Genomic DNA, 20578 nt, shown 5'->3' with positions numbered 1-20578 from the left:
TGAAATTGGGCTGTTCACTTTTTGACTACCATTACTCTTTTTTTAGGTTTTATTCAGAGATAATCATTCAAAGCTCAGCTGGGGAATTCCTGTCTTAAAATACCCATTTCTTAGCTGCCTGTAACCTGCCCAATTGAGGTAAACATTTTCATACTAGCCATCTGCCTTGGACTGAATACTTCAGGAATGCTTTAGTAAAGTCAGCCTGTTGTTTCCTGGTTTGAAGTAAACTAACATAAATTGTTTTATCTGTGCTATACAGAATTTTTCTGTAAAACTACTCTGTAAAAATGTTGGTATTCAGAACAAACACCCGAAAAACCAGTAGGATGTACTTCAAAGAACTGTTAGCTCAGTTGATTGTAAAGAGCACTACTTTTATGTGTTTGACTGGAATAAGATTGCTCTCCTGAATCTGAGAGGGAAGAGGTTAAGAGCAAAGCATACCATGCTTTCCTGAAATACACCCTCTCCAACCCCCCATGTATTTATGCTGATGATGAGGCAGGGGTAGTAACTTTGTAAACTGTGACTGAGACTTTCACATATTCTCTTTAGCTCTTTGTATAAGAGATGGCAACTTTCACTCCAAACACCTTAAAAAACCGAAACCAACCCCAACCCATAAATCTTTTATGGAACAGGGAAAGGAAACATTTCCCAGTATCACACTGCAGATAAAGAGAATGTAAGCACAAGTGTAAGGACTTCTCTGGAAGTCCTTTCTTCTGACAGAGGACCCAGGAGACTGTGGATTCAGTTGGTCTCTGAGACTGAAGTACGGTTGTTTTGATATTTTTTGGAAATTCAAGAACAGCTGAAAGCCAGCACTTATTTCCTAATAACCACTTGGCAAGCAAAGGGCTGTGTGAGTTAAAACAAAAATACACAGATGCAGTATTAGCTACTACAAAACTGAAAGGTCAGTGTAAGTTACTTAAGCAGCAGTCCACAACTTAAGTCTTGAGAGAAATAAAGCAATTCCAGGACTACCCTGGGCCAAAGACCAAGGGTAGATCCAGAGCAGAAATTTAAATGAAGTGATTATGAAACTGTGGATTTCTTCTGATTACTTCTCTTAATAAATATCCTGCCTGTCTGATTCTTGTTGCCAAATTTCCTGTTGTCACCAATTACATGTAAACACTAACTGCAAAATGCATTGACTTGTGCTCTTTGATTTGTTCCTTCAATTTGAAAACTTCCTCAGGTTTCCTGAACTTTCAAATGTGGCACTAAAGTGCTTTTCAGGAACTGGCAAAGGAATGAAAACTGTGCATGTTATTGTCACCATCATGCCTACCTGCCTGCAACCTTCACTTATGCATTTATTTACTTATTTGGCCACAGAAAAGAAATGAGTAGGTCAAAACCATGATTTAGAAATACATGGAATTTATGGGAAAGTGTCAAGGATAAAAACGTAGGTATTTAAATTGAAAGGATTTTCACAATGTTGTTGCAAGAGGTTCAGGTTTGAGACCATCTAAAGAACCTGAAGTGCACAAGTCCATGGGAGCTGATGTAATACATCTGTGGGTTCTGAGGGAATATCTGAGGATATTTGAGAAGTCATGGCAGTTCAGTCCCTTTGGATGGCATCCTGTCCTTCAGCTTGCTCAGGGTGCACTCAGTCTCACTATGTCATTGATGAAGATACTAAAAGAGCACCAAAACAAGAGTTTTAAAACAAGAGTCCTGAGGGACAGCACTCGATACCAGCCTCCACCTGGACATAGACACATAGACACACTGACCACCACTTTCCAGCTGTATCCATTCAGTCAATTCCTTTTCCACTGAATAGTCCACCCTTCAAATCTATATCTCTCCAAGTACATTAAAGAGCTCAGTAGAAGGAAGTTTCCCCTAAAAAAAAAATGAAGGCATTGATCTCTATTCATCCCTATTTAGGAAAAAAAAAAAGCAATCCAAACCCTTATTGTAATTTCTGCTCACATAAATGAACTTCTGAAGAAAAATATAAACAACTTCCTTTTTTTCTTAATCATTTCATCAATACAACAGTGCTCTAATGTCATGAAGGAGAACAAACCCAGATCAAGCTAACTATGCCTTACAGTTTTATTATTAAGAAGAAGAAGAAAAAAAAGAATTACTAAAGATGTCACAGTGATAGGCTCTACATAAACTAAATTCTCAGTATAATTGGGGAAATAGAGGAGATAGAGGGTTAACTTTAAATAAGCAGATCACACTGATTTAAATATCTGGTATGTTTTTCAAGGTGACTTAGGAATCCAAATCTCATCTCACTCAATTAAAAAACCCTATTCTTTGTGTACCTGAGATCAGACATCACAATATTAATAAGACTGAAATTATATTACCTACCTGTATGCTATGTTATATAAGATAATTTTACATTTGACTACAAAAAATTGCACATCACAAAAAGCTTTATTGGCATATTTGCTTTATTGTTAACAAGTGCCAAATTAGCATTAGGTGGTGATTTACATTTATTAATTAAAACAGAACTGACAATTTAAAATAAACATAATATACAAAATAAGAGGCAAACAAACCAAGGAATTCTGGCAAAAAAAACACCTCACTGGATGGTCACAAACAAATATTCCATGTACTGAGGGGCAAGGCAAACATAATAAATGCAATGCTCAAAAAATTAATCACGTCCAACACATGAATGAACACGCCATTTAAAAACAGAGAACATTAATAAATAAACTTATGAAGAGAAACATATTAAGTGTCATATGAAGGATGAACATCAAGAGTTAGAGCAATCATATAAAGTAGGTTTTGTAACAGTTGTACTGTACTCAGCACTTTACAGATCCCACCCAAATCCATTCATGGTTCTGCCAGAAGGCCAAACTGAAATATAGAACTATGGTAAACCATGCACTTCTGTTTAGAATGTGGGTTCAGTATTCAGCCATATTAAACTGAGTATTTGATTTGCTGACTCAAATGTTCAAATTGGGAAAATATAATTTTTGTAAAGAATGAACACTTATTAAGAGAAAATATGAAGAAGCTGTTTTCTGGCAAGATGAAGTAGAATGGGACTAAATAGGATTCTCCAGAAATGTGTATTATTCTGGACTGATGTAACACCAAAAAACCAAACCCAAAACAAACCAAAAAATGAACTAGTATGCAAGAGTAATCTCTTATACTGTGAATACTGGAATGAAAATATCAACCAAGTAACTACTGAATTCAGCTAATGAAGTCTTTTACCTAACACTTCTTCCAACAACAACACTCAAACCTTACTTAGCAGATGGAAAAAAAACAACCAAACCAACCGGCAACAAAACAATCACAAGTTGGAATAAGCTGTACTTGAAAGGCAATTAAACTATTTTCACCAGTCACTGAAACAAATTTTACCAAAGATGAAAATTCCACCTTCTCATACAACCCATTTAACTATTCATAGCTTAGTCAAGCTGGATAGAAATAAAACTGAAAAAAGTGCTCTTACTAAACACAATATCTTCAGCCAAGATTAAAAACACTCATAACAGGTTTGTTCCTTGAAGATATACAAAGTCTATGTGATGGAAACTAGCACTTCTTGTGACCTTTGTAATACATAGACAATACCATTCAGTTTTATATGTTTACACAGTCTACATCAGTGTGCACATATCTTGTTTATTTAAAGTACTGCAGTCATACCTCCTCCCACTGACTCGGCAATCAGGCATCATGCAAACGCTCTCCCTGCATTTCAGGCACCGGCTCTCAGCTGTGATGGTGAATTAGGAGTCAGTCCCTTGCAGATGACAGAGCACTTCCATGATGCATAAAGCCTGGGTCAGGTGTTACAATACACCCTGTGCCTTCCCCTCCTGTGAAGGCACGGGAGGTGCGGCTGCACGCGGGAGAGGCTCAGAGCTGGAGCACCGAGGAGAGCTGCCCCTGCCTGACCCCCTCCCAGCCAGGGAACGCTCAGGTGGAGCTTTCCCCCTCCCTCCAGTCCCTTTGGCAAATTTGAAAAATTCTGCCTATATGTCCATTTCATAGTTACAACCTGAAATGGGGGTGAAGCACTTTCCTGTACCCACCTCCCTGCAGTGGTGTGTAAGACTAATTATTCATAGAAATACATATTTTAATTGCTGTATATTTGGAGATTCCAGTTCTGAAACTACCTAGGCTGTGGGCATCATGCATAAATATAAGCCTGTGTAAGGTACATCATATAGCAATTAAGCTTTATGCTATGCTGTTTTTACTATTGAAGCTAGCATTTTTCATAACTCCATTGCACTTTTATCAGCATAGTTCCAATGATCTTGCACTACTTCCTGGCACAGAGAGGTCCTTTGTAAAAGAGAAAATCACAAAAGTAGAATGGGAATGCAAACTCCCTCAGGCCAAACACCAAAACCAGCCTCTTCTTGTTTTATCATTGACCTTTTACCCCCCCACCTTCTTTAAAGAATGGAAGAACATTAGGAAGATAAAATGGCAGACAGTCAATCTGTTATAGGGTTATACATTGGTATGGGAATCATCACTAAATTTCACTATAAAGAGACAGTGCATAGTTCATGTTTTTTCATCCCATGAAAACCAAGGCATAAGGGTGTGGAGAAGACTAGGGCAAGAGGGTTTCTATGTAGATCACCAATAAATTAAATTTGGGAACTTCCTGACACATGTAATATACTAAAGACTGAAAATTCAGTCCAACTGAATTTTTTTTTTCTTTAAATATAACAAATTTTTTTCCCACATTCAGTTCTTTGGGGATGTTATGAAAACCAATCCACTGTTTTGTACAAACATCCACTGAGATGGAATTACAGTGATCTGTGTTGATACCTTGAGAAATACAGGCTAGGGTCTGTAACATCACAGACTTCAGAAACCTATGTCATTCAGTAAAAAAACCAGTTGATAAACACAAAACATATTGGGCCTTGTAAGTCTTACCATACAGCACCAAACTACACAGTCAAAAGGAATTTCATTGTCTGCTTGTATTTACTATGGATTACAACACACACACATTATCCAGTGTTACTATCAATAGTCAATTATGTTTCATAGACTTTCTTTGTAGGGCCAGATAAAAAGATCAGTCTTAAAAAACTTTTTTCTGTTCAGGTTAATTCCCTATATAATCCTCATGATAAATCACGTAAGTGTAAATGAAACAAATGATGAGCTACTCAAGTAATTTACTAAATGCTGCATTGAAAGCAAAGAGTCTCACAAACAGCTCACAAAGCAGAAAATACAGTAACTGTATGAGTATTGATTTGAAATTAGAAGACCTGTCACCTACAATTCAAAAGAGAAAGAGTCAATATGTTTTTTCCTACAGTTACAATAATCCTGGAAAATCTGAAAGGTATTTAGTGCTGTACCAAACATTCCGTTTGTAGAAAGCATTTTTAATAAATGGAAAAATGCATTTTCCAGCAGAAACAACTGTAAATTCATCAGGCAAAAGTAGATTCACTATCTAATCAAACCTATTCTGGACTGGTATCTTTGCTGTTAGACTCTCAGCTCAGAGTCAGTCTGCAGACCTCAATGGCCCAAGTCCAGGGCAAGTTTTGCAAAGCAGACTTACCTATGGAAGGAATGCAGAATTCCAGTTTTTCCAAATACAGACATGAATGTGCCAAATATGGATCCTAGAATCTAAACTCCTAGAAAATAAACTGGCTAGGATTTGTCAGCTCTAAGTATCATTACCAGTCATCCATCCTATCATGCTCAGTAGCCAGTTTACACCAATTGTGAAAAGAGTAAACAGAATGAAGGATAATTTATTTTAAAAAATTGTATAAAAAGTGCAAGACATTCACTGAACTAATTTTGAAACATGAATAGCTTGTGGCCTGCAACATAACTACATCAAGTCTCTTAAATCACTCACTCTTAGACTGGTATCTGCTTTGAAGATGTTCTCCTTCCATCATGCTTTTGTCCATATTGGCCCCATTGATAATCACAATTTTTGAGAAGGTAAGCAACAACCATAATACTACCATGGAACACTACATTATATTTAAGTTGTAAATAAATTAAATGAATTGAAACTAATGGTGTTTGTGAGCTGAAAGTACCAGTTTTTTGACAAAAAATGTATTTACTGTGGGAAAGGCACAGCTATTTCAGATTGTTCTGTCATGCCTAATGAAGATGGTGCAAGTACTTCAAAGCAAAACTTCACAAAATAAATTACAACATTAAGATACAAGTTAAGTGATTTGGCTTGTGAATGGTTTTATTAGTAAATGTGTAACTGACTAATTTACTTAGTAAAAACCCAACAACTTTGAGTTTCTCCTTTCTTCCCAATGGATTAATGTGAAGTCTATACTAACTTGAAGAAACTGCTGTTTTGAGATCAGAAATACACAAAATTGCAAAAAAAAAAAAAGTCAGTGAAGCACAGTTACTCCCCTATGCATTCACATGCATAAGCTGTGCTATTTTCACAGGAATAAGAATAAAAAAGACTCACTACTTACATCAAGATCTACTACTCTAATAGCATTCCTTTTTATATAACTATTTTTTTCTTTTGGTATTGGATACATCAAGAAGGCTGTTTTCAATATAAGAGTTCAACATTTAGGTAGGATAAGCACAGACTTTGACTTTGCTTGAGGAAATGAGGGAAAAGAAAAAAAAAACTAGGAGGACCTTTGGAAACAGGACAAAGCACAACACCTTTAGATATGCTAGGCATGGTGGAGCACAGGAGGAGGAAGACAAGTATTTTGAAACAAAAGGAACTTAATAAAATGAATAATAATAAAATTAATACCATATTTTTCCTTATACATACATAAAAATATTAACATGTTTTTACTGAAAAACAGAACATGGAAAGCCACAAAAAGAAAATCTTGCCTTTCTTCTTAGATGCAAAGAGAATTCGCAGGTAGTCTTTACACTTTGATTCTTTAAAAATCCTAGGAAGCAACTGGAAAGTCAATTAGCATATTACTTTTAAAGAATTTAAAGATCTAAACTTTTTACACTTTTATCTAGGAATTTATAAGGAGTTCCTCATGTTGTTTTCACTTAGAACACAGCATCTAAGTTACTGTCACAGATGAAAGAAATGCCTCCACAGAGAAACTTTTGAAGCCCAAGTTGTTCATGGCTTGTTCCCCATAGGTAAGCATTACCCTAAACAAGAGATTCAAAAAATCCTTTGCCTAGTAGGATTTACAAAGAAAAATAGCATTGAACCTCTTCTGCTACCTAGGTTACTTAAAGCATTTTTACCTTCCTTTTAGATATTTTCAACAAAGAGTAAAGAGTATTTCCTTGAATGGCACAGTTTTAGGTAGCTGCTATTTTATATACAGTACATATCATTGTTTATAAATAACTGTGTAACCAGAAGATTGCACTCAGAAAATTACAAAGTGATGTTTTGACTTTTGCAGCATGAAGTCTAACTGGATGGAGTACTCAAGTTTTCCATGCACAGTACATAGCAGATGTTCCAATTTCTTGTTTTCTTTCTGCTTTAAAGAATGTGTTCACACAACCATTCTTCGAATTCCACACTCACAGCAGAACTTCGCCCATTCCACTGGATACTTTGTTCCACACTCATGGCAGAACTTGGACAACTGTACAGGTGAAATTCCTTCACTGCTTTTTGCACTTCCTCCATTCACTGAGGATGGGCAGTCTCCATTGTCATACCCAGTTTTCCCATCAGACCTGAAAATTCCCAGATGAAGAACATTCTCTGTAAGTCAGTTCAGTGTAACAATGTAAAATTAGTATAATCCTTGCAATGAATATAGTTATTGTTACTGTCATTTTAATTCCTTCATTTCCTATATAGAGTGGTATATTTTATATACAATGCTACCCAGGCTCCCACACATATCTCCAGATACCCACCTTCCCTACCAGAAAATAAAACAACACCAGAGTTTGAGGAACAGGATCAAATATTTCATTGACTACTTAGATTAAATGGAGTGTTTGAAAACTTAAAACTTAGCTTGTCAAAAAAGGAAGGCTAAAACAGCAACACAATTTTCATCCTACCCTTTGAAAGGGCAAGACAATTTGTGTGCTTAGCATGGAGATTTAATTAAGTTTCTACTGAAATAAAATTTGGATATTTTTTCAACAGCTTCCAAGCAGTTTTTCACATTTCCAACAGGGTCTTCTGTGCACATCTGAGACAGCTGATGACAAAGGTGTGTTGTCAGATGATAAAGATGCAAAGCATCTTATACAAGCCAAATAACATTGATCATCTATTAACTGCAGAGAATAATACATTCCCTAACTTCTTTTGTGGTAGGTAATCCCCCTTAATGAAGGCTCTATTAATGACAAAATCCACAAAGTTAAAAGCTACCTTAAGTGAATGTCTGAATTGCTAGTTTTCCTTCTATTTGTCAAAGCACCCGTGCTCATGGCTCTTGCCACACCAGGAGGGGTTGATGTCCGGGTTTTTGTTGCACCTCTAAAACAGAAGAAATATCTGATGCTTTATACACACAGAGAGAAATACATACAAGAATATGCATTTTCAAATATATATGTATATATATACACACATATAAAAGTGCATCAATCTACGCACTGGTTAACTGTATGAAAAATAACTTATTTCCTACCAACAGCGGACAGGGGAGCTTCCTGTTCACGTGTCTCACTTCCTAACAGGTAGATCCTGCATTATTGGTTGCTCAGTACATTCTAATATCTACCTTGACAAATTGTAAGTCACTTTTTAGGACTGGCAGGTTTTTAGGAAAATAGAGAGCAGATGACTGCAGGTTTTAATAGTTTAAGATCTGTAGAAATGATACCATATTTTCAATACTTTTTGACCAATATGAAGTGAGTGAACAAGAATTTTCCTTCTTAGATAATGATGTAAATCATTTTTCTTCAAAGAACAATTATATTTATGAATATAAATAGAAGAAAGAAAGTATATCCAGGTGGGCATTAGGGCCTCAATTTTTTCTAAACTGTCACAGTGTTCATGAAGTTTGGATAAATAGTATGACCACATAGATATGGAAACTGCTCCCCTCAGGACTCATGAGTATTATGAGAAGTCAGTATACAATGACCAGCACATCCCAATCACTGAGAATATCTTGCTGCTGGTTTTGATGAGTATAGAAACATCAGAATACCCTGAAAAATCTGAGGAGCTCCAAGAAAAATAAATTGGGAGGGGCATCATTTTATCATTAGTGATCAAGGACAGAAGTTTTCATCATTGCTCAAAAGAACTACGATTCACTGGGATTTCTTCTTCTTTGGCAAATTTTTAGACTATGACATCTTGTGCATGACCAAATTTTTCTGTTCTCATTCTTGAACACCAATGCATAAATAAAATTTAATTTGGGACTCACTCCAGGACATTAAAAAAAATTAAAACAAGACTCCATAAAAAAAAATTTAGTCACCAAGAGGCCATGTGGTCCCTTCAGGTAAACCTGACTGCTCCATTAAGAATTATAAACTGTCTGGTCTTGGTTTGGTTTTCAAACCACATATAAGGAAATGCATTCAACTCCAGTAACTTCAAATGCAACACTGACACAACTAAGGAACATGTAATAACTCCTTAATTAGAGACATGCTGCATAAAACATTTCTCCCTTCATGTCATGCACATGGAATAAAGATGGCTTTTCAGCTCCTTCTATCACTTCAACCACTGTGATAAAATAATTAAGCACAAAGGTGGAAATCAGCAACTAATTGCAAGATTATTTAAATTGAAATTATATCTAACTAAAGCATTCAAGTTTAACAATAATGGCTTCTACTTGCAACAGGTAGAGTGGAATAATCAAAGATTATGGATCACTGGGCAGAACACTAACCTTCTCCATTAGTTTCCCTGTCTGGCCCCTTATTTTGCAAGGAGATTCTAAAGATGGACTTAATTGAAAAAAAAAATATCGTGCAGACTGAAAAGCACTACATCAGCTATATCAGAATTAAACTTAGTAAAGTTATGTCAGTCTTTCAGAAGTTACAGAATTCTAGAACAAAAGTTCTAAATGTAACCTAAATTACACTGCTATGATGTACAGATTTTAAATACTCATTTTGTGCTATTTTCCCCATCTCATTATACAGTGAAGAGAGACCTTTGCTTAAAATCGGGTAAAACTCATTAGAGCTCCATAGTAGAAAGAACATACTGGACTGTTACTTTACCTGTTATGGAAGACAGAAAAGCATATAAAGAAAAAATCAGCTGCACACACAGAAACATTATGGGATCATCATGGATCAGGGATGATCACACAATGAAGGTAAGAATAGAATTGTGTCTCAATTCCTGTTTAGACAGCTTAAAGTAATTAAAAAACAAAAATTCAAAATTATTGCTGACTCAGTTTTCTTTGCATTTTCACTTTGGGACCAACATGCTACTTTTCCAAAACTAACAACAATAATTTCTTAAATTGAAGTCTCTTCAGAGTGTACTTTGAACCAGTTGTGAACATCATGTTACAAGTCTTGGATGTTTGAAATAAATTGATGTGAAAACCAGTCCACTATTCTTCCCTGTATTCAACTGTATCAAACACCCTTATCTCACTAAATACTTTGAAAATTCACATGGTGCTTTTGTACTAGGTGTACACTAAATAAATTTCAGAGAAATCAGTGTATTAATACAACATTCAGGCCACTAACTGAGCTGGGGAGGGGAGGACATTGAAATACTGAAAAGCCACATTCAAAGTGCAGAGTCCACCCTGGATAAAAAGAAGGCAAAGTCACATCAACACATAAAACATGACTCATTAAAAGTTTATCAGGACATCATCATTCCAAGATGTATAAAACCAGCTTTCTGCATGTTTCTGCAGTCTTTTTCCACAACTACTTTTCTAAAAAGATAGAAGAAACTTAAAATATGTTTTCAGATCAGAAACTTCACTTCCAACCTTACCCATTCTGTGATTTCTGACATTTTTGATGAGCAAATGAACACAAGGAGTAGGCTGCCACTGTCTACAACTTTACTCAGCCTAAATCTAGACACACAATTAGCATCAGGTTTCATGTATGTTTGGTGACAAATCTTGAAATTGCATCCTTAAGTAGCAATCTGATCTCTAGAGACAGATGCCTTCCAACAAAGTCAGGTATTTTTTGTTATTTCAACTTGTCCCACCACAGTTTGGTTTCTTCTGATCTGCCCGATCTCTGCCTTCTCTATATCCTTGTCCACTTCTGTTGCTTTTCCTGTTTGGTTGGGTTTTGTGTTTTGTTTTTGAAAAGCTATATAAATCCCTGCTCTACACTGTATCACATGAAGTATGAACAGAGCCTGACAGCAGATGAGGCTGTGTACAAACATATGCTGGAATTCTTAAAATCTAGACATACTCTACAGAAATTTATTATCCACTTTCTATTTTAAAAGAACTAAGATTGAAAGTGACTTTTCTTCCTAAAGCAGCTCATGTTTCACATCTAGTTGAATTATCACTGCTTGCAAAATAAAAATCTGAAAACAATTTCTAAAAGAAGCCTGCCTTTTTCTATGCATGCATTTATGATTTGGTTGAATTCTGTCATAAAACACTGATATATAAATCTTGTTTCTTCGACAGAGTGTTTTCAGATGTCCTTGACAGCTGTCACTGTTACCTCAACAACTCATAGTTCTGTGCAAAGTCATAAATAACTTTCTGCTGACTAATGGCATGTGTCCCAAAGTCCAGAAACCTTTGCCATAAACTGCAACCATTCACACTGCTATGCTCAATTTAAGAAAGTTTGGGAACTATTCACACTTGCTGAATGCTGTTGGCATGCAATATACTGAATAATTTACTGCCAGTAAGGCAGATTCAATTCTTGAACTAAGTAGATACTTGAGTAACAACAGGATTGTATGAAGAGCAGAAGAAGTGCCTATAACTTTTAAAGAGTTTTTCTCGAGAAGAAAAATCAAATCACTGCTCTATGGATCGAGCCTGTTTTAAGCAATTGTAGTAATCCACCAAGCTAAATTTTCAACATCTTAATAATGTATTACAAAATGAAAAACTGATCTAATTTTTGATGGTTCACAGGATTTATAACTCTAACCAAACATGCAAAGGAGCAAATAAAAACAAAGAAATTCTGTTTGTTTAAAAAGAGCTCCCATTCCTTTCATTGCTTTTGATTTGTCAAAACCAAAGTTCCTCTCTTAAAGACACTACAGCTTTGGTTACAGCATTAAGTGATTCAGACACATTTCTACTATGTAAAGCAATACATTCCATGTATGAGCCTTATAATTAATTACTTATTTCTCTTTTAGAAAATTAAAATGCAGCCTATTTGAATTTGGCATCTTCCAAAATATGACAAAGGCTTAACTACAATTTAGTACCTATTTCCTTTCTAAAAGGTTAGAATAATTGGAATAACCTTCCTTCCAAACTTAGATCTTATAAAGACCTCTGAATATCCAGAAACTTTATATGAGGTAAGTTGGACTTAACCAAAGACTTTACCTTTCATTACAAAGTCTGCCTTCCTCATATTTTTGGATCATCACAGCTACCTTACAGATGTAGGAGTCAGAGAAATATTTGACCTTAAGAGAATAAAATTACAATTTTACTTTGTCAAAAACCAGTATAGTTATCAGGCCTAAATACTTCAGCTTTGCATCATGCAAATCAGTTTTATCTCGGGTTTAGAAAGGCACCAGTTCATTACTTTTAATCTGCAATCAAGACTCAAACTCATTACTTTTAATCTGTAATCAAGCACTGACAGAAGAAATCAAATCTGAGGGAAACCTTCATGTTCCCTGTTCTATGAAGCTGTTTACCTCACTCTTATACTAATGATATCATCTACTCTTCTCCCACAGCATTTATATGGAAGACATACTGGGAAGCTGGTGTTCATCAAGGACACACTTTTCTCCTCAGGAGAAACATTTTTGCAGAATAGATAAAACACACTGATTTGTAATACTCACTTCTTTACAGGCAACAACTCATCTGGCCTTTTGATGGTACTGTCTGTTTTTGTATCAGTGTCATAAAACCTTTGAAACCTTTGCACATTTCTTCCAGTTCACAGTGTGGGCCTAACTTGTCCATCTTACTATTAAAATATATAAAGGCGTGCTCATAAGGACAGTGCTACATTGCTATTCAAGTTATGCAAAAAAAAGAAACTAAAAATACTCACAATTCAATACTTCTATTACCAAAGAAATCCCACTGACTTAAAAAAAAAAGCACAAATCAGACTTTAATAATCCAGCAAACAAAAGGATGTCCTCTTGTTTTGATGAGGAATGGATTTCATAGACATTGGATTAGGTTTCCAATACATATTTAAAATTCTTTATCAAACAAAACACTAATTCCAGTTATTCTCAAACTCTGCACAATATATTCACATTTGGTCTCTTTTAAGAACAGCTTTCATGATGTCATACAACACATCTAGAAAAGAGGGCTCATAATTACAAGTCATAATAAATTTAAACATTAGAAATGTTTAACAGATATATATGTGCAACTCTAGAATTAGCAAGATGAAAAATTTTTTCTTTTTCCTTTTGTTTTTTTATTTGTAAAGACAGAATAGAGGACAGCCTGAAAGAAACTCAGCTTTGTTTTAACAACAAAAACCCCATTCAAAATAGATAGTACTATATACACAGCCAATACTTTAATTTTTTTTTTTAGTATTATGGATAACATTTCCAAACCAAAAAAGAATAAATCAAAAATCTAATTTTAAAAACATTTTTATTAAAGGCAACCAACAAAATAATAAAAAAAAATCCCTCACATCATCATAAGGAACACTGCAGCTTTTCAGAAATCAAAACTTAGATTAGAAAATGAGACCTTCAAGTTAAATTTGCCATTTTTATCTTCTTATTATCATAAAGTAAAACCTACACATAGCCTCCCAAACAGATGTTCTAGTTCAAACTAATTAACTCCTGTTTGACCTAATATATACTCTTTACATACTCTCAAGAAACTGAGAAGCAAGACTGAGGTCTTTGACACTGTAAGACACATACTCCAACCTAACAGGATTTTCTTTGTTATTTTTGAACTTTAACAAATTATCAGCGTAATCGGTGAACTCCAGGCATATACTGAGTAGGACATCAAAGAAATATCCTAGAAGCCATCATAATACTGTCAAAACAAAGCATTACAGTATTCTTTCACACCTTAACAAAACCAAAAACCCTAAGTTGAAAGCCCTTTCACATTCTGATGAAAAAAAACCCATGACTACAAGAATATTTTGAAGTGCAAAGATCTTGAAGACAGCTACTTACATATCTTGATTTCATTGAACAAAGCCCTGCAAGTTATGGTCTTCATAAAAGGATCAAACTGCTTTAAAAAGATAATGTTTTTAAAGGTTACAAATGCTTTATGGTAAACATGTAAGTGGAATTTAAAATTTACTGTTATTGATCTGGTGTGCTGTTCATATTGTATTTCAGCTGTAAGACAGTAGTGGATGTGTCACTAGCAGACATGATTCCCAGGAGGGGAACATTAACATTAAAATGTATGTTTCATCCCCAAAATAAAACAAAAATTAAAAATTTCCAAGTCCCATTAAAAAACCAAATAAACAAACATAACTGTTCACAAATGAAACGTGTACAGACAATCTGTACACACAAAAGATCCCCGTCTGGCCACTAATGGTGTCAGGTTCTGATGGGCAAAACAGTTGGCATGTGGGTGTGGGGTTCACCTGTTTGCTTACCCTTAGGTTAGGAAGAACCTACCCAATTTTTAATCCTGAACATCTGATTACTTCTGACAGCAATATACCTCAAGAAATGTAAGACACCACTAACCTGTATACTGTAAAAAATGCATATCAAACCTTGCTTCATAACATGATATCAAATTTTAAGCCTAATGACAGATAACTTATATAGAATTAATTTTCCTTTTTTCAGTTCTTCAATATCAAAAGGATAAAAACCTATTTTCACCCAAATGAATGAAGATTTTCCTACTGACTACAACAGTCACATGCTACTCCTCACTTGCTTCTGTATGACCCAGAAATGATGCCCTTATGCAACAGTTTTATTCATACTGGAAGGACTGTTTGTGTCCTTACTCTGTCCAGGCAGAAAAAGAAAATTCACAGCAGAACTCAGCTGACACATCCTGATGTACACGTACAAAGTAAGCCTGACTGGCTCTAAGATAGCTTATGTTGATGAAACTGTGCTGTGTTCTCTCAGTAGTCCTTTACTTGGGGAGCAGAATGGGAGAATTCAAATTAAAACAAAAAGACACTGCACAGTGAAAATAACTTAAAATAAAATAATTGAGGTCATAAGCTAGGGTTCCACTTCTGCCCATACACAGTAAAAGTGCCTGCTGCTCCTGCAGTGCTGCACATGAGGTTTACAGGCAAGGATTCAAAGCTGGGGTTCTACTCCTGCCCGTACACAGTACTAGTGCCTGCTGCTGCTGCGGTGCTGCACACGAGGTTTACAGGCAAGGATTCATAGTTAGTGTTCCACTCCTGCCCGTACACCGTAATAGTGCCTGCTGCTGCCGCTGCTGCGATGCTGCTCACCAGGTTTACAGGCGATGGATGGGTAATTCCGAGCTCCCTCCCTGGACCGAGGTCCCCTGGCCCCGGCCCGCGCTGCGCCAGCGCCACCTGGCGGGCGCGGGCGGCACTGCGCGCCCAGCACAGCGCCCCCTGCGGTCGCTCCGCGCGCCCCTGCACGAACAGCGACCGCGGCCCCCACAGAAGGCAGTGGTGTCCCCATCACTCGGTACACATAACTCAGCCTTGATATTGCACAATAGAATTGCAATTCTACTGTTAAGCCTCTCTTCTATTACGTCTCTGGAAAATCCAGAATTACAAGAATCTGGGCAAAGATGGAAGGTTGCACACTGAAGTAATATCTAAAAAACCACTGAAGTTACAGCTTCCCTTACTGCAAACTGCAGGAACCTGTTTCCTACAGGAAAACCTGGAATTTAACCTGGTCAAAGTAACGTGTGTAGGCTCTTTAATATTTGTCAAGGAGAAAATAAAAAAGTGATTTCCTAGCATTCCATTTAAAAGATTGCCCTTAAAAATAACCCCACACAACACTGCTCAGCAAATTGCTTCATTAACAATTCAAAAGAGCACAACAACTTATTCTCCAGCATAAGCTCTGTCTGACTTCAGTGTAACAGAATCCCAGATCTCACACTAAGGCTTCATTCTACTGGTAGAATGAAGTAAATAAATGTAGTAAAAGAAATAAATCTTATTTAATCCTACTGAAGGGTAATGTTCGGAAGTTTTTAGAAAGTAATTCTAGTTGCATTTATCTATACCCTAAATTATAAGATGTTTTAATGTTAAGAATCTGTCATTGCAGTATTAATTATTTTCACTCTCATGCAGGACATTGACTGTTAGTGTCTCTATCCCAGCTTTGGTATAATTTTGTAGGTATTTCAACAGAACCCAATGTATTTCCCCCTCATGCCCCAATACTAAGGCAGAAGTTGAGATGATTAAGGCCAAAATTGTCACCAGTGACCAATCCAACAAACCTAACTTTTCCATGATGTAACTGGCTCCTACACCTCTTTGCTTCAATATAACTTCTGACAAATTTGTCACCAGAAGTGAACACAATGAAGCAAAAAAAAAGAAATGCCAGGTCATAGATACAACACTTAGGAACAAGGCACATGTAACAGCCACCTGTGGAAGATTGGTTAGTATGAGCAGCAAATGCCATAAGGGTGAGTTGGAAAACAGAAGACAATAAGTTTTTTAGAAGGACTGCAGGCAGAAACACATTCATCACACCCATACTCTTTAAATGTGGAAATTGTGTAGGCAATTGAGGTTATAAGCCAAGCTAACACTTAGTGTCTTTCAGCAGAGATCATTATCTGAGAGGTGTGCCAGCCAGAAGCCATCTATTTGTGCTTAGCAGAATGCATAAACAGGGAGAACCTGGGCAAACATCTCCCCAGCTGCTATTTGGCTTCATGTCACAGTTTCTTCTCCAAGCAACAGAGGAGAAAATGAAGACTACTGAAAACAAAGTCCAGTAAGCAACTGTGGAAAATTGCCAGACTTACTATGTCAAGGTACAGAGATGCTGTGAGTTTGTGGAGAATTCATGAGGCTGTTTGAGCAAAAATGAGAGCTGAGCCACCTCCTTATCTTGCACTGGGCTGGAGCAAGGCTTAACAGCTGAATGATGCCTGGGGTGAGGCAGAGGTCTCACAGCCCATCGGTGTCTCAGTGAAGAACAGGAGTGCACCCAGACCTCGGTATCAGCCTCACTCCACCTTAGCCATGCACAACCAGCCTCTGCTACAAATCTGCTCCTTTGGGAAGATGATGTGAGGTGGTAACATGCTGACAGGAGTAATGTCAGGTGGTCTTCACTGCTCCCTCACCTGGGTGGAGGATGATACTGAATTATTAGGGATCTGTGGTGCCTTTGTTACAACCAATTCAGCGAAAGGTATCCAAAGATAATTAATACATTGAAAAACTCACCCAGCAATATGAAAATGAGAAAGAAGCTGCTTCTCCACCAACTAGGATCACAGTAACTGGTAAGCAATTATATTTGACTATAGTCATACCTCCACTTTTCCAGAAAGTCTAAAACTGCTATTTGAAATCCTCCATTTTTAGAGTATGAGAACACGACCTTACTTCATAGACAATGGTCTTGCTTCTCTCCCCTCCCCAAAGCAGGGATGACTCTCTGGTAAGATTTGTGCCTCTGGCTGCATCCACAGTATAGCTGGGAACAGTTATACAACATTTTGGAGATCTACTACATTTATCACCAGCAATCTAACAAGAGTCAATGATCTGCTGCTTCAATAAGCTACATTATTTGTGAATCTGGAATTGTGAAAGTTCTAATTGAACATAACCAGCCACAGTGCCTAACTGGTTATAATCAGAAATTAAGCCAAACTGCACTCAGCCCCTCTGATCTCTGAGGAATAGCTGGAACAAAAGTTTATTTTCTACTGAATTTCATATGCTTATTGCAACACAACTGACTGGTAAAATTACATAGAACTTCCTTGTTGACAAGTGAAGACCAAAATTGCTGCATCCTCACTGACAAATAGAGGCTTCAGTTAGGAATGTTCAACAGGAAACAACCTTTCCCAGACAGCTGGGTTACACTACTGGACTCAGAAACATTCAATAATCAAGATTCAAATAATCAAGATTCAATAATCAAGATTCAAATAATCTCAGCTGACTTTTCTACTGTGGTTTGCAGACCTGCTTGTTTGCTACTCATCAGTAGGTGCTAATTCAACTTCTAAAAATGAAGAAATAAAGAAAGTCAGTGAATAAGGGGCTGGGATTTTCTGAGAGTCACAGCATAGATGCCTACAAATGGTAGTGAAGCTGACCAAAGACTAGTGAGACACCAGGAGAGGGGGTAAATAAAAAGAAAGACATCTGTCAACCTTATGAACTCTGCATGTGACCTGTGTCTGAAAGAGTTATCATGAGTAGACAGAGCAGGGAGGGACAGAATTGAATCCTGATCCAACAGGACATTAGGAGGGAAGCATGACAGATTCATTTAAAATTTAAGAGCAATAAACTAAAAATCTCTTAGTTTTGTGTAATTGCTGTCCAACCCCATGAGTTTTCAGAATGTCCTTTTCTTCCTCATGAACTAAAGACACTGGTTTTTTTTTTCACATTATACAGTCTTCACCAATTGGATACACATTCTTATAGGAATACATCTTTTTTAATCATCAATGTTATAATTGCAATCACTTCCTTTTATGTTTTGTGTTCTCAGTGCTCCTCAAACTTCTGTAGAATTGCACTACTTTTCTTCAATCCCTTCCACAGATTTCTCTATGAGATTCTGTGAAATGTCTACCCCTGCAGCAAAGCATGAGTCACAGCCTTGATCACACCAGCACTTACACTGAACACTAATAATCTTCATTGCACTCCTTGCTGCTGTAAGTGCACTGGTTTTGTCTTATTTGTGCTCATTCATTTGTTGCCTCTTAGGAAAGGGAAAAGAGAAGGTCTCCATCCTTTTGGGCTAAGAGAGAAGATCCTGTCACAATTGCCTTGTAGTCTACAGCAGAAACCTCTTTCTTCTATTTCCACGCAGTGTAGGAAATTATGCCTAATGTTTTCTGCTTTTTTTTGAGACCCTTCACTTTTACCAAGAAAAATTTCATTACTCCAAGTACTTCTGCCTCTTCTATAATTTTTAATATATTTTATTTTTATCTCTTTTTTTAATATATTTTATTTTTATGTCTTGATCTTCTTTGTTGGTAAACCAACTTGATAAAACCTTTGCCTTCTCCAATGTTCCTTAAACATTAACTATATTTACAGATAAAGGATAAATGCAAAACACTGTACTTCCAAAGCTCATAGGAAAAAAAATTAAAAGTAAGTGAACCAAACCACAAAGACTTCTAAAACTAGAACAACATAAATATGAAATAAAGCACAAATGCCAACATTAGATGGAACTCACCCTGCCTGTGGGTTCACCATTCCCGGTGAGTTTTTATGACCTGGTGATAATGTCTGAATTTTGCTCCCACTGGATCCAGATGAAGACAGTGCTTTACTTGAAGAGACACCTTGCAGTTGAAAAGCAAGCATAAAAATATAAGAAAATGTAAGATTTTGCTGCTGCAATGATACCATTTATTAAAAAAACATTTTAATTGCAAAATTCATAACAAGAGTTTTAGAAATACAGAGATGTGAGTCAGTATCAAGATAATACAAAAAGAAAATGTTTCAAGAAATGTATAGAAAATAGGTAATTGAGATATAGTATTTTATTCTAAGAAAAGATACTATATCTCAATTACTTTGCTCAGGAAAAAAAAGTCTATGTAGAAACAGAACATGTTTGATATCCGATATCTGAAACCCAAATTAGACTGCTGTTTGCATAATTCTAATATACATGCCTTGAATATGTATTTTCACCAATTTATGATTATATTCAGCAGACAAATTAGTTACAGAATTAAGCATGAGCTAGATCAGTTTTCGATACAATCATGCATTACTACTCCAAATGATTTTTCATATTCAATTCAGAAAAAAAAAAAGACCCAGTATATAAACCAGAATCCTAAGTGCTCAAGAGTCTTTTTAGATAAATGGCAATCAATGCCCCTTCCAAATTTATTTTAAATGAGATTTTACAGACCACTATATCAAATAAACAATCAATTTTTACTGCATAGTTTGAGAATTATTATTTAGAAAGGACATGGAACAATTAATAACATCCATTTCATACCTACAACAGTTTTGCTAACACCACTTGGCTGTGGTAAGCGTGATGATGGTGATGGTGTTGATCCTACAGAAGGCATCTTCTTAACTGGAGCAGGTTTGTACTGTAACAAAATACAACCTAGAAATTTAAGCAATTAAATCAAGCTATCTATATAACACAACAGGTAGTTCTTTCAGGTACTGTGGGAGAACAGAGGATGATTTCCTACTAGGTAACCTGTTTCTGGTATGGGAACATGCAAATGGTTTCTGATAG

General features: G+C 36.2%; 1 protein-coding gene across 1 annotated transcript in view; it reads right to left on the bottom strand.

The window, feature by feature from the left end:
• Positions 1 to 2420: 2420 nt before the first annotated feature.
• The window catches only part of ZC2HC1A (zinc finger C2HC-type containing 1A), a 34813-nt gene continuing 16655 nt past the window's right edge, over positions 2421 to 20578 (bottom strand). Inside the window, exons 6-9 of the mRNA XM_071421318.1 lie at positions 20324 to 20423; positions 19538 to 19646; positions 8360 to 8467; positions 2421 to 7704 (exon numbers count right to left, since the gene is read on the bottom strand). Of these exons, the coding sequence (XP_071277419.1) occupies positions 7518 to 7704; positions 8360 to 8467; positions 19538 to 19646; positions 20324 to 20423 (504 nt within the window). The 3' untranslated portion in view covers positions 2421 to 7517. The remainder of the gene's footprint in view (positions 7705 to 8359; positions 8468 to 19537; positions 19647 to 20323; positions 20424 to 20578) is intronic.

Source organism: Agelaius tricolor, unplaced genomic scaffold (genome assembly GCF_023055355.1).
Source record: "Agelaius tricolor isolate 1412-34295 unplaced genomic scaffold, bAgeTri1.0.p SCAF_2, whole genome shotgun sequence".
NCBI classification, from domain to species: domain Eukaryota; kingdom Metazoa; phylum Chordata; class Aves; order Passeriformes; family Icteridae; genus Agelaius; species Agelaius tricolor.
The sequence above is the reverse complement of the archived record's forward strand: the minus strand, read 5'-3'. Positions and strand labels throughout refer to the sequence as shown.